This window comes from Zophobas morio, unplaced genomic scaffold (assembly GCF_036711695.1).
Source record: "Zophobas morio isolate AGI-343-1 ecotype UQ-CSIRO unplaced genomic scaffold, CSIRO_AGI_Zmor_V1 ptg000012l, whole genome shotgun sequence".
Classification (NCBI taxonomy): Eukaryota; Metazoa; Arthropoda; class Insecta; order Coleoptera; family Tenebrionidae; genus Zophobas; species Zophobas morio.
The window spans coordinates 17,711,242-17,723,822 of NW_026972117.1; the positions used below are offsets into that span (position 1 = coordinate 17,711,242).

Consider the following 12,581-nt stretch of genomic DNA (forward strand, 5'->3'; position numbering starts at 1 on the left):
TAGACGTTTCACCATGACCTCTCGAGTTCAACACAATAGATCCCCTGTTTCGTCAGTCTGTCTGCCTGTGTGTTATGAATATCGTGTAGATGGTAAAACGCTAACCAAAATTCGTCTACTCATCCCCACCAACACTTTGATAACGTCACCTCAAAGTTTTGTACATGAAACGCTACTGAAATCTTACAAAATAATGTACTTCTGCACTTGTAGTTTATGCATCAGCCTTGATTTTTAATTACAATTACTTGACAAAAAATTGTGCAATATTTGCGGCGTATTTCATGCAACCGATACAGGAATTCGGCAGTAGCCCACGGGTTCGTCGTTGATTGTATGGTAATCAGTAGTTTAAAACTCATTTTGTGTAAATTACTTACCTAGTCAAAACATTTTTGTATTTGGAAAATAATGAAAGCTGGAATTGTTTACTTTTATCATTTTAGTGTGATTTTTTAATGTTCCAAATAAATAATAATAATAATCAAACACCCGAAATCAAACAGAATGGTATTTAAGTGTTTAAATATTTTTTTATTTCTGTAAAACCTTTTTTGATTCAAAACATCACATTAACTGATAATTGTATTTAGAACAGAAATATTACCTGACCTGTTGGAACCCGGATATACCAGATGAGACAACGTTACTAAGACGGATGGTAATAAAAACAAAACTATTTAAAAGTCGTTCAAAGATCCGCCCATTTAATCTATTATCTTCTAAGCTCCAATCGTGGGTTTTGTTTATATTTTCAAGTGCAGTTGGCTCGTAGTGTCGTGTTGGTATAGTCGTATATACATAAGTACGCTTATTGCATTTCATTAGTCGAGCGCAACATTAGATTTCAATACCACGTTAATAGTGAAACGTTTTGAGTGATCGACGTGCGTGAATAATAATATTATACATCCACATAAGCACAATAAGTGAGTTATTCTGCGGAAAACACGACAAAATTTCTACATTTTGAAAAATAAACTTCAGTAAGTCAACTTTATTTTAATACTTAAGTCGGTGTAAACAGTCATATTTTTACAGTAGAACTTCGCTTTTTATGCACATCTGTGATACAAGGGTTCCAAATTAACAATTCGCGTGTCGTATGTAACATTTTTTATTAAAAAAAAAATCTCAGTGAAGAGTAGTAATTGTTGTTATTAGTATTTGATTTGTGAAAAGAATAAGAATTGACGTCGTTGCATTCTTCCAATTTGGTCTAGATTTAGCCTTGTTACTTTTCACAATCTTAAACTATGAGTCAGATATTTCTCATTTCTGAGTTTCTTTCTGAAAATTTGTATGTATCCTTAGGTAATAAAACGCACTCGCTTGAGCAACTTTTTAATAAATTATACAAAATGTTTGTAAATCTGATGTTAATTTGTTAGGTAATAGAAAGCCGTGTGCTATAATCCACAAATTAAAAAAAAAACATATTTATCTACCAATAAAGTTTGGAATCAAGGGACACTTCTTTCCTTGTATGCTTCTATTTCCTGTGGAAGAAATTTCAACCAGGATTGTGTTTACATAACCGTCAGTCATGCTCACTTTATTATACACATCCATCGCTTAATTTAGACACCTGAAAATATATCCGCGAACTTTGTTCAAGGTCTGTCCCCTAATGTAATAAGTCCATTAGTTCACACAGATTCCCGTGTGATCTCCCACGTCAGAATTATAGACGTTTTTTGGGTTATCTGAGGTCAGTCGTCAAAATCGAATCTGTTGCCAGAAACTTTTAATCGCGCTCGCAAGGGTCAACTAGCAGACGACAATAAGACCAACGCAGCGAGAAATGTAGCAAAATAGACACGATAACCACGCGCGTTTATTTTTGTGCGAAGAAATGGAAATAGAAGGCCGCAGCGTCTTCGACACACACATACACACCTACATCGCTGATTAGTCCAAAGGTCGACAGCCTCGCCAAAATTCCGCCTCAATTGTCGTCGTTTGTTCGCTTTTGCAATCGCGGAATTGACGTCAAAGGTCAAAATCTGTAGATGTAGTGCAAAGATTAACACCCAGATGTTTACGTCCTATGTATTTTTTCAGAGTGAAGAAGTATGGCGGAAGCCCATTCAGCCGTTGCTTTCTCGTTTTCCATCACCCATGAAGGCTGGGACGTTAATTTCGACAGAGAAGTCCTCCACTTAGTCTGGCAGTCGGGCATTCGTTCGTGGAAAAAAAGACTCGCCAGGTTTCAGGTTGGTTTTGGGTTTGTTTATGCAACCAACATCACAAATCAATTTCGCGTCGACTTTATCTGAGTGCGTTAATAACAGTACTTGTCAAGTTGATGCTTGTGTAAGCCATGCCGATGGAAATCAATAAGTTCTTTGTAAACAGAATGGCCGCTTTTAGATAATGATGCGATTAAAACAAGTGCAAATTTTGTTTTAATATAGTCTGTCAATATGATGGATTTCTGAAACGTGTGCTTGCTGATAAAGGTTGCACAATGTTTGATACACGAGTGCATTTATTGTTTTTTAAGTAAGCCATTTAAGTTCTTAATTGATTTATTTGTTTATCGTATTACGTCAGACCTGTCAACTTAAGTTTTTCGTTGCAGTATAGCTCATGTGGAAAAATTATAATTCTTCTTTAAAATTCCGATTTAGAACAAACTAAGAGCAAATAAAGAAGAGAAGGGGCACCACGGGTGCGCATAAGGTGGCGTAACGGTGATTAAGTTAAACAAAGAACGGTTCCGGGTAGGCGATAAGAAATCAAAGAATACGTAAAAGCAAAATCTAGGATACGGAATTCTTTCTGTCACTGACTCAGAGAACAAAGCTATTGTATGTATAGCGGTGTGCCGTTTATTGTCACACCTGTGATTAATTATTTATTTTGCTCTTTTGTTTTATTTAATAAAATAAGATAAAATAAGTAGGGAAATAGTGAGGGCCTCGACATTGGTTGCTTTGATATGCAATCACAAGATATAATTTTTTTATGGAAAAAATGAGTCAAATAATGACAATTCGTCCATTGAAAGTGCACAAACATAATGGCATGTATTTATAATATACGTTAATTATTTTTAAATTATACCTAAGTGTTTATGGGGTTATGAAATCCCGCAAAAAGGAGGCGGAGAAGTCTAATACCTCTCGCTGCTGAGTGCCGAAAATACTTTTGCGTGCGATAGTACATACAGTATAGTAAAACCGGTATGTTTTTGTTTTTGTCTTCGTATCACACAGGTACGTAAGTAAACGTTTGTGCCCTTAAAGTGATAAGTCTTTGCCAGCGTACTGTGTATCAGACGAAGACAGAAACATACCGGATGTCGAAATTGATACAGTTTTACAAGATCTGATTTAGATTTGTGCGCAATAATAAACTTGACATTTTTTGGTTAAAAAATTTAACTTAAACAAAAATGTTATAAATATTTAATATAAAATTGACATATTTTTTGTTTTATGGTATTTTATTAAACACAAATTAAACAAACTACAATATATTGAAAAATACTCCAAAAAATGCTAAATGAAGTAGAGGAAACTCTGAACTCCAAATTCACTTCCTGTTAAGTTCTAGAAATTATTTTGATAACATTTTCAACAATCACTTAAATTACCTGAGATTGACAAATAAGTGACATTTTATACAGTTTCGTTTGTGATTTCAAAATTCGAAAGTGCGTATGTTTTAATTACAAGTACTCAAAAAAATATTACTTAGTTCATATTTACTTGATCTTTTTATTTTTTAGTAAGCTTAAAATGCAGTTTCGTGCAGTTGTTCAACACTGGAATATTTGATTAATTTATGATCAATTATGTTATAATACCTTACATATTTCGAGTGAATTATTGTCACTAAACATACACTCCTCGATATTTCAATAATTCTAGTTTTAGTTTTAATAATAAGAAAAAAATTGGTCAGTAGTGTAAGTGACACTTTTAACCATCCGCGCCGCGGTGGCGCAAAGAAAATGTCGTCCATAGACGTAGGGACAATTCGAAATATATTCACAAGCAAATAACCAACGGAAAATAGTGTGTTATTATCAGTGTACATGCTTAACTTCGATTGTTTAAGTTTATACATCGAATGAATGTCACGTAGAAATTTATTTAATTTGAATATGTTGTCTCCTCAAAACAGAGGACTAAAGTTATTAATTAAGCCACAATGTTATTTTCAACTATACCGTGTAATATTATATTATTGAGAATTGAGAAAAAAAAATTGGTCGAAGGTTATTTCGATTTATTTGGCCACTGAAGTGCAGCCAAATAAATCCCACTTCTCTGAAAAATTATCTTTTTTTTGCGATTTTTGTTTTCTGATAACTTCTTTAAAGTAAAAACCAGTGGCGTAAATAACGTTCCCGTAGTTTATTTGACTTTAATTTTTTCTTCAATTTTTCATTTTTTTGTTGCTTCATTTTTTCGAGTTTTGCAGTTTTTAAATATTTTTCAATTTTTCAACTTTTCAATTCAATTTCTAGATTTTGCAATTTTTCGATTTGAGTTTCTCGAGTTTTCAGTTTCTAATTTTTCCTATAAAGTAAAAACGGTGGCGCAAATAATGTTCCCGCAGCTTATTTGACTTGAATTTTTTCTTCAGCTTTTCATTTTTTTTGTTCCTTCATTTTTTTGAGTTTCGAAGTTTAAATTTAATTTTTCAACTTTTCAATTCAATTTCTAGATTTTACAATTTTTTAGTGTTCCAATTTAATAATTTTTTTTTTCTTTAATTTTGTGATATCTCGAGTTTTCCAGTTTAAACATTTTTCAATTTTTCAACTTTTCACTTCAATTTCTAGGTTTTGCAATTTTTCGATTTGAGTTTCTCGAGTTTTCAATTTTTAATTTTTCCTATAAAGTAAAAACAGTGGCGTAAATAACGTTCCCGCAGCTTATTTGACTTGATTTTTTTTTCAATTTTTCATTTTTTTGTTCCTTCATTTTTTGAGTTTTGAAGTTTAAATTTAATTTTTCAATAAATTTTTCAACTTTTCAATTCAATTTCTAGATTTTACAATTTTTCAGCGTTCCGATTTAATAATTTTTTTGTTTTTTTTTTCTCTTTAATTTTGCGACATCTCTTCGAGTTTTCATTTTTAAATTTTCCAGTTTTCCGACTTTCCAACTTTTGGACGTTTCAACTTTTATATTTTACAGTTTTTCGAGAAAAACGAGAAAGTATTCTAGGTGACATACATTAGGAGTACAGCCCAAAATGATTGAATAGTAGATTGACTTATGACTATGTATATAAAGAAGAAAAAAAAGAACAAAGATTAAGCTCCACCCACCCGCCCCGATCTCAATTGTGATGAGTTATTCATTCCTAATAAGACGAGGGGCGGAGTTTAATTGTAACATATTATTTCTGTAGAAAATTCTACCCTTTTAAGACACATTTCATATGGTAATTTTTTGTTGAGAAATGAGAATTTTGCAACTAAACTCACGATGAATAAAACATTCATTACAATTGAGAAGGGGTGGGTGGGTGGGGCTTGTGTTTGGTCCATTTTTCTTAATATACGAAGTCTTCTTTTCCCAACAAGAAACTGACCATATGTTGTTTAACTATCCTGTTGTTGAAAGAAAACTCTATATATGTATTAAAAAAAAGGACAAAAAAGTAAGCCCCACCTACCCGCCCGATCTCAATTGTGATAAGTTTTTCATTTCTAATCAGACTGAAGGGCGGAGTTTAATTCTAACATCAATGTTTCTCTAAAAAATTCTATCCTTTTAAAAATATATTTCACATGGTAATTTCTTGGAGAGAAATGAGAGTTTTGCAGCTAAACCCCGCCCTTCAGCTTACGATGAACAACTTATTCGTCACAATTAAGAAGGGGTGGGTGGGCGGGGCTTATATTTTATCCATTTTTTTCTTTATATGCGAAGTCTTCTTTTCCCAAAAAGAAACTGAAAACATGTGTATCTATCCTGTTGTTGAAAGAAAATTCCATATATTAAAGAAACAACAAAAATTATTGTTTTAAAAACTTGAACTGCTATAATGCTAATGGACCTTATAGAACAGGTTTTTTATTTTTTTTATTATTTTTTTTTGCGATTTTTGTTTTCTGATAACCTCTTTAAAGTAAAAACCAGTGGCGTAAATAACGTTCCCGCAGCTTATTTGACTTGAATTTTTTCTTCAATTTTTCATTTTTTTGTTGAGTTTTCAAGTTTAAATATTTTTGAATTTTTCAACTTTTCAATTCAATTTCTAGATTTTGCAATTTTTCGATTTGACTTTCTCTAGTTTTCAATTTTTAATTTTTCCTATAAAGTAAAAACCAGTGGCGTAAATAACGTTCCCGCAGCTTATTTGACTTGAATTTTTTCTTCAGTTTCTCATTTTTTTATTCCTTAATTTTTTTGAGTTTTGAACTTCAAATTTAATTTTTCAAGTTTTCAACTTTCCAGTTTTTTATTTTATTTATTTTTACAATTTTTCAGTGTTCCGATTTAATAATTTTTTTGTTTTCTTCGATTTCACTTTTTTTCAATTTTTCGTTTCGTCACTTTTTCAATTTTCAAATTTTTCAGTTTTTCGTTTTTTTTTTCTTTAATTTTGCGATATTTCTTCGCGTTTTCTTTTAAATTTTCCAGTTTTCCGATTCTCCAACTTTTAGAGGTTTCAATTTTTATATTTTACAGTTTTTCTAGAAAAACGGGAAAGTATTTTATGTGACATACATTAGGAGTACAGTCCAAAATTATTGAATAATTGACTTTATATTTTCTATTATAATATCTCTTATTCTTCGCGGCAAAAAATTGTTAAAAGAAACCAATGTATATAAAGAAAAAAAAAAAACAAAGATTAAGCCCTACCCATTCGCCCCCATTTCAATTGTGATGAGTTTTTCATTCCTAATCAGACGAGGGGCGGAGTTTAATTGTAACATATTATTTCTCTAGAAAATTCTACCCTTTTAAGACATATTCGTATGGTAATTTCTTGTAGAGAAATGAGGATTTTGCAACTAAACTCCGCCCTCTTCAGCTCACGATGAATAAAACATTCATCACAATTGAGAAGGGGTGGGTGGGCGGGGCTTGTATTTGTTCCATTTTTTCTTAATATACGAAGTCTTCATTTCTCAACAAGAAACTGACCATATGTTGTTTAACTATCCTGTTGTTGAAAGAAAACTCTATATATTAAAAAAAAGGACAAACAAAAATTAAGCCCCGCCCACCCGCCCGATCTCAATTGTGATGAATTTTTCATTCCTAATCAGACGAGGGGCGAAGTCTAATTGTAACATATTATTTCTCTAGAAAATTCTACCCTTTTAAGACATATTTCATATGGTAATTTCTTGTAGAGAAATGAGAATTTTGCAACTAAACTCCGGCCCCTTTAGCTCACAATGAATAAAACATTCATCACAATTGAGAAGGGGTGGGTGGGTGGGTGGGGGTTGTATTTGGTCCATTTTTTCTTAATATACGAAGTCGTCTTTTCCCAACAAGAAACTAACCATATGTTATTTAACTATCCTGTTGTTGAAAGAAAACTCTATACAGCGTGTTTTTGAAAGGTACGTACAAAATAAAATCGGCAATTGGTCTCGAAGTATGGGTGCTAAAAGTTAAAAAAGTTCAGGTAAAAGTGTTCTCGTTTTAGAGATAAAAATTATTAAAATTGATGTCCAAATTCGTTGTACGCCTCTGATAAAAAGATCATCTCTCCTTTCTATAGCAACATTTAGTTTTGACAAAAATTTTATTGTTACAGTTGCTAGGATTTACCAAAATAAATTAAGTTTACCTATTTATATTTCAGTAGCGTCTAAAAAGGTTGGATAAGGGTTAATTTTCCCCTTATAATTTTGATAACACAAAATAAGTTTTTCAGATTTCTTGGACTTCGCGAAGAACTGTCAATTTTGCTGTACGTACCTTTCAATAACACCCTGTATATTAAAAAAAAGGACAAACAAAAATTAAGCCCCACCCACCCGCCTGATCTCAATTGTGATGAGTTTTTCATTTCTAATCAGACCGAAAAGCGGAGTTTAATTGTAACATCAATATTTCTCTAAAAAATTCTAGCATCTTAAAAACATATTTCATATGGTAATTTCTGGTAGAGAAATGAGAGTTTTGCAACTAAACTCCGCGCTTCAGCTCACGATGAACAACTTATTCGTCATAATTGAGAAGGGGTGGGTGGGCGGGGCTTATATTTTATCCCTTTTTTCTTAATAAGAAACTGAAAATATTTGTATCTATCCTGTCGTTGAAAGAAAATTCTATATATTAAAGAAACAACAAAAATTAAGCCCCAAGTAGGGCTGTTACCAAGCAACATGTTTCCGAAAACCGCAACAAAATGATTTCGCAATTATCGCTCTAACGGATTTTATTCAAACTATTATAATTTATTACTGTATATGGTACAATTACTAAATTGATGTCCTTTTAAATTAAGGCCGGGCGCCTATTCCAAAGTACGCTTGAAGATCCTCCATGCTAAACATACATAGCTCATATTTGTTCATTAGGACGTACGTAGTATTATTTATCAAGATAATATCTCTATGTTTGCAAATTATTGCCACAGGACATTATTGATTCTGTCGCTTATCTCGTTACTATAACCATCACAATGCAGTTTTATAGCAATAAATGCACAGTTCCTGATCTATAAAACACTGCTTCCGGCTCGATTAGTTCCTACTTGTACCAGTCAGATTAATTATTATAACTTATGACATTTCAGGTAACCTTCAAAATGGTTTTCCTATAACCTGGAGTATACAATGTGCAAACTACTTCTGGAATAATTCAATAATTGCAAAACTATTCCTAAGTATTTTATTTCTCATTGGTACTAGAGGTACTATCTACAAATAACAAAAGATATATCGTTCTATTTTAAAAAATTCATGTTGTTTTCAATATTAATTATTCAAACAATAGTGAAAAAAATTTTTATTCATTTGTGACATATCGCAGTTGTAAAAAAAATGTCGCAGTTATTACGAGGACAATAATGATAAAAGTTTATGTTTTGACTAGACAATAGAGACTTAAGTAGGTACACCACAAAATGATAACGTTGTTAGCGCATTATTTTCGTGTCTTTTAGTATGTTAAATTTTCAAAACATGGCAGTCTATCGACAGTACACGTGTATCGAGTACATTATATAATGAAATGCACGAAGTTGTCAATGGACGTATTATCTTTGTCATATATGTTCTATAATGGGTTGTTATTGAGTACTTTGTCCAGATGATCAGAAACGCACTATGTTTGCAACTATTCAGTAATTGGTATATACGCAAGGCATGTGTATTCTAATGTGAAAAGTACTTTGACTTGTAACAAGTTTTTTAATGATACGTGAATGTTTTGCAAACGAACTACGTACAACGTTTTTTGCACGACTACGTTTATATATTATATTTAATGTCAATAACCGGAAATTTTTGAAGAAGCAACATCTTCAGAGAACCTTTTTTTTACCATCTTGTAAATACTGAATTATTGTATATTAAGAATTCCGGATGTTATATTTGTGGTGTGTTGTTTTATTCAAAGGAGTCATAAGCACCATGAATAAATAACGCACAACAAAATGATCTTTCGTGCAGGATGTTTAAAACAATTTCATTTATGTTGTGGTCGGTTTTGTATACTTTTTTTCCGAACGACAAATGTAATTTATGAATTCATTTGCGTCTATTTTTTCTTAATTCCCGGTAGCTACGCCACTGATAAAACAGGTTTCTCGTCAATGAATTTGTTTACAAATTCTATGCGTTATTTAGCACATGCATAAACAAATAAACAATTTTATTATATGGTGTAATGTTTTTATGGTATTATTAGAGTATTTAATAAATAAAGTTACAAGTCAAAAACAAAATCTGAATTGGGTATATGTACATCTACCCTAGATGTAATTCCGCGGCCTTATATCTTGACAACACCATTGTGTTTAGCTTGAAGGAGGAAGCTTAATTTCGTATATCGTAAATATGACATATTTTGTAAAAAATAGTTTAAGCTTTGTTTCAACAAACAAACAAACCAATGATGATGCACTTTTATATATTGGTTAGCCCAAGGTGAACAATAAATATTCCATGCATCAAATTAACGGGTGTTTAACTCGAATTATCACTTTAATTGGAAACATCTATATAAAACTATGAATAAATCGAGTCTATTCGGTGAGTGACATAATAATTAAAATAATAATATTTAAAAGTTGCCAAACTACATTAGGTAATATGAGAAATAGATTTACTATGCTCATTTTGAAACCGGTGTTATTATATCGGAAGTTGTTTGAGCTGTTTCTATAAATTCTTCAGGTGTTTTTTCTGCAACAACAATGTAATTACAAAATGTTTTTTACATATCTACTGGATAAACTTGTTATATTCATGTTGAATATTTTTGCCAGAGGGTCTCAACCTTTTGGAGTTTTTCAGGTACATTTCAATCTTTTTATTTTAGTTATCTATAATTAATTATCTTAGCTGAATGAAATCGAGTATTTCACAACTTAAAATATTTTGAGTTGCTATTGTTGTTGGTAACACTTTAGGATTATCTTTACGTATAAAGACCTGGTTTAATTTAATGCGCTACTTAACACAAAATAGTAGACCGTAACATTATTTTTTCAACTTGTGTTTTATCGTCTGTATTATTATACCTATTTCTAATCTTCATCTTTTTTTTTTTTCAGAATAGTGTTCACAATGGTGTGTATCCCGGGCATCTGTGGAGTCTATGGTTGATATTTTCAATTGTGACGGCGGTGCATTTTCTGGGGAATGCAGTTCCGTTCGACTTAGCAGCAAAAATTACATATTTATTAAATGAGTAAGAATTGTTTTATTAAATTGGTTGAAATATTGAAAGAAGTTCAGAATGAAGCGGCTTTTTCGCGCCGTTTCAATTAGAACAAGAATAATAAAATGTTCACATGACCTCTGTGCCACTGCGATAAGTACAATTCGAATATTCAGTACTAATTGTAACTTTGTTTTTATGTTGCGATTTAAATTTATTGTTAACAGATTTGAGGAAAAGATTACACATATTCAAAATAGCGGGTTTCTAGATAATGAATTGTTTTGGAAATACAAACTAAACTAATTAAAACTGGTTGTAAAAACAAAGTTTCAGTTCAAGGTGACGCGATTATCATTTTTGTGTAAAACAAAACAAAGAAAAACATTTATCATACAAAACTCAGATTGAACTATGAACGCACCTTGATCCAACGCAAGAAGTATGCGCTTATGAATGCGTAAAGCTTAACCTTGTTCTAATTTAGTCGCTGCATTTACTGAGCTTCTTTTTATTTTTTGTTTGTGGATTTAGACTCTTGATTATGAGATTTTTTTCTTCTAGGACGTCTGTGCGATGGCAGTTCACAGCGTGTTTCTTAACCGCCTTAATTTATTGGCTAACAATAATATTCACCCTTAGGTACACATTAAAATTTTTACTGATGTACAAGGGTTGGATGTATGAAAAGAGAGGTAAAGGTAGTAAAACATCTTTACCTACGAAAATGTGGTTGATATGTGTTAGAATTTTTAGCGGCTGGAACAGGCCAAAACTTTATAGTTTCCAAGGCTCGCTTCCTAGACTACCTCTACCTTCGTTGCACGATACAATGAGCAGGGTGAGTATGGTGATTGTAATTAAAATTGGAAATCGCATTGTAAATCAATGAATTTTTTTAAATAAAAGTGGATGTGACAATAGCTTTTGTGTTACCTTGACAAAAATTCGAACGATATTTCGCAGTTGCATATATTTGCATACTAGAAATTTTCCGACTTTACTTTAAAAAATTAATCATTTCTTTATTCGTCGAGCACCAATTTCTTCCCAAACACTCGATTGTTCCCTTCTAACCCCGAAATTCTCCTCTTTCCAGTATTTGGAGAGTGTTCGACCACTCCTCGACGACCAGAACTACGAACGAATGCAGCGACTCGCCTCAGAGTTCGAAAACGGCATCGGCCGCAAGCTCCAAAGATACCTCTGGTTGAAGTCGTGGTGGTCCAGCAACTACGTCTCCGATTGGTGGGAGGAGTACGTCTACCTCAGAGGGCGTTCACCACTCATGATCAACTCGAATTTCTACGGAATTGACGCCATCTTCATGAAACCCACCACAAATCAGGCGGCCAGAGCGGCCTCAGCCATCAGTTCGTGCCTAATTTTGCGGAGGCTGGTGGAAAGGCAGGAACTGGAACCCATCATGATCCAGGGCTTGGTGCCGCTGTGTTCGTGGCAGTACGAGAGAATTTTCAACACGACGAGGATTCCGGGGTTGGAAACGGACAAAATACAACACCTGCACGATTCGAATCATATTGTAGTTTATCATAAAGGAAGATATTTCAAGGTTGTGATTTACAAGGGGAGGATATTGAAGCCTTGCGAGATACAAGTGTAAGTATGCTGGATTTTTTGAATTTGTTGTTTTTTGTTTTGAGACTACTAGAATATTTTTATTTTTAATTAGACACAGTTTTGGGGCTTAGTTGATGGTTTCCCGCGCATAGGCAACCCCCATAACATCAACAAAAC

At 32.5% G+C, this 12,581-nt stretch overlaps 1 protein-coding gene across 6 annotated transcripts in view; it reads left to right on the top strand.

Annotated features, from left to right (window-relative positions):
* Whd (withered) overlaps positions 1 to 12,581 on the top strand; it is a 46,358-nt gene that overhangs the window by 14,601 nt on the left and 19,176 nt on the right. For 5 of the 6 annotated variants that reach the window (XM_064054639.1, XM_064054634.1, XM_064054636.1 and 2 more), the window contains exons 2-5: positions 2,065 to 2,216; positions 10,717 to 10,853; positions 11,388 to 11,664; positions 11,923 to 12,443. In XM_064054639.1, coding sequence (XP_063910709.1) covers positions 2,076 to 2,216; positions 10,717 to 10,853; positions 11,388 to 11,664; positions 11,923 to 12,443 — 1,076 coding nt within the window. In that variant the 5' untranslated portion in view covers positions 2,065 to 2,075. Of the gene's footprint in view, positions 1 to 809; positions 987 to 2,064; positions 2,217 to 10,716; positions 10,854 to 11,387; positions 11,665 to 11,922; positions 12,444 to 12,581 lie in introns of those variants that run through there. The other variant, XM_064054635.1, reaches the window with a different exon arrangement.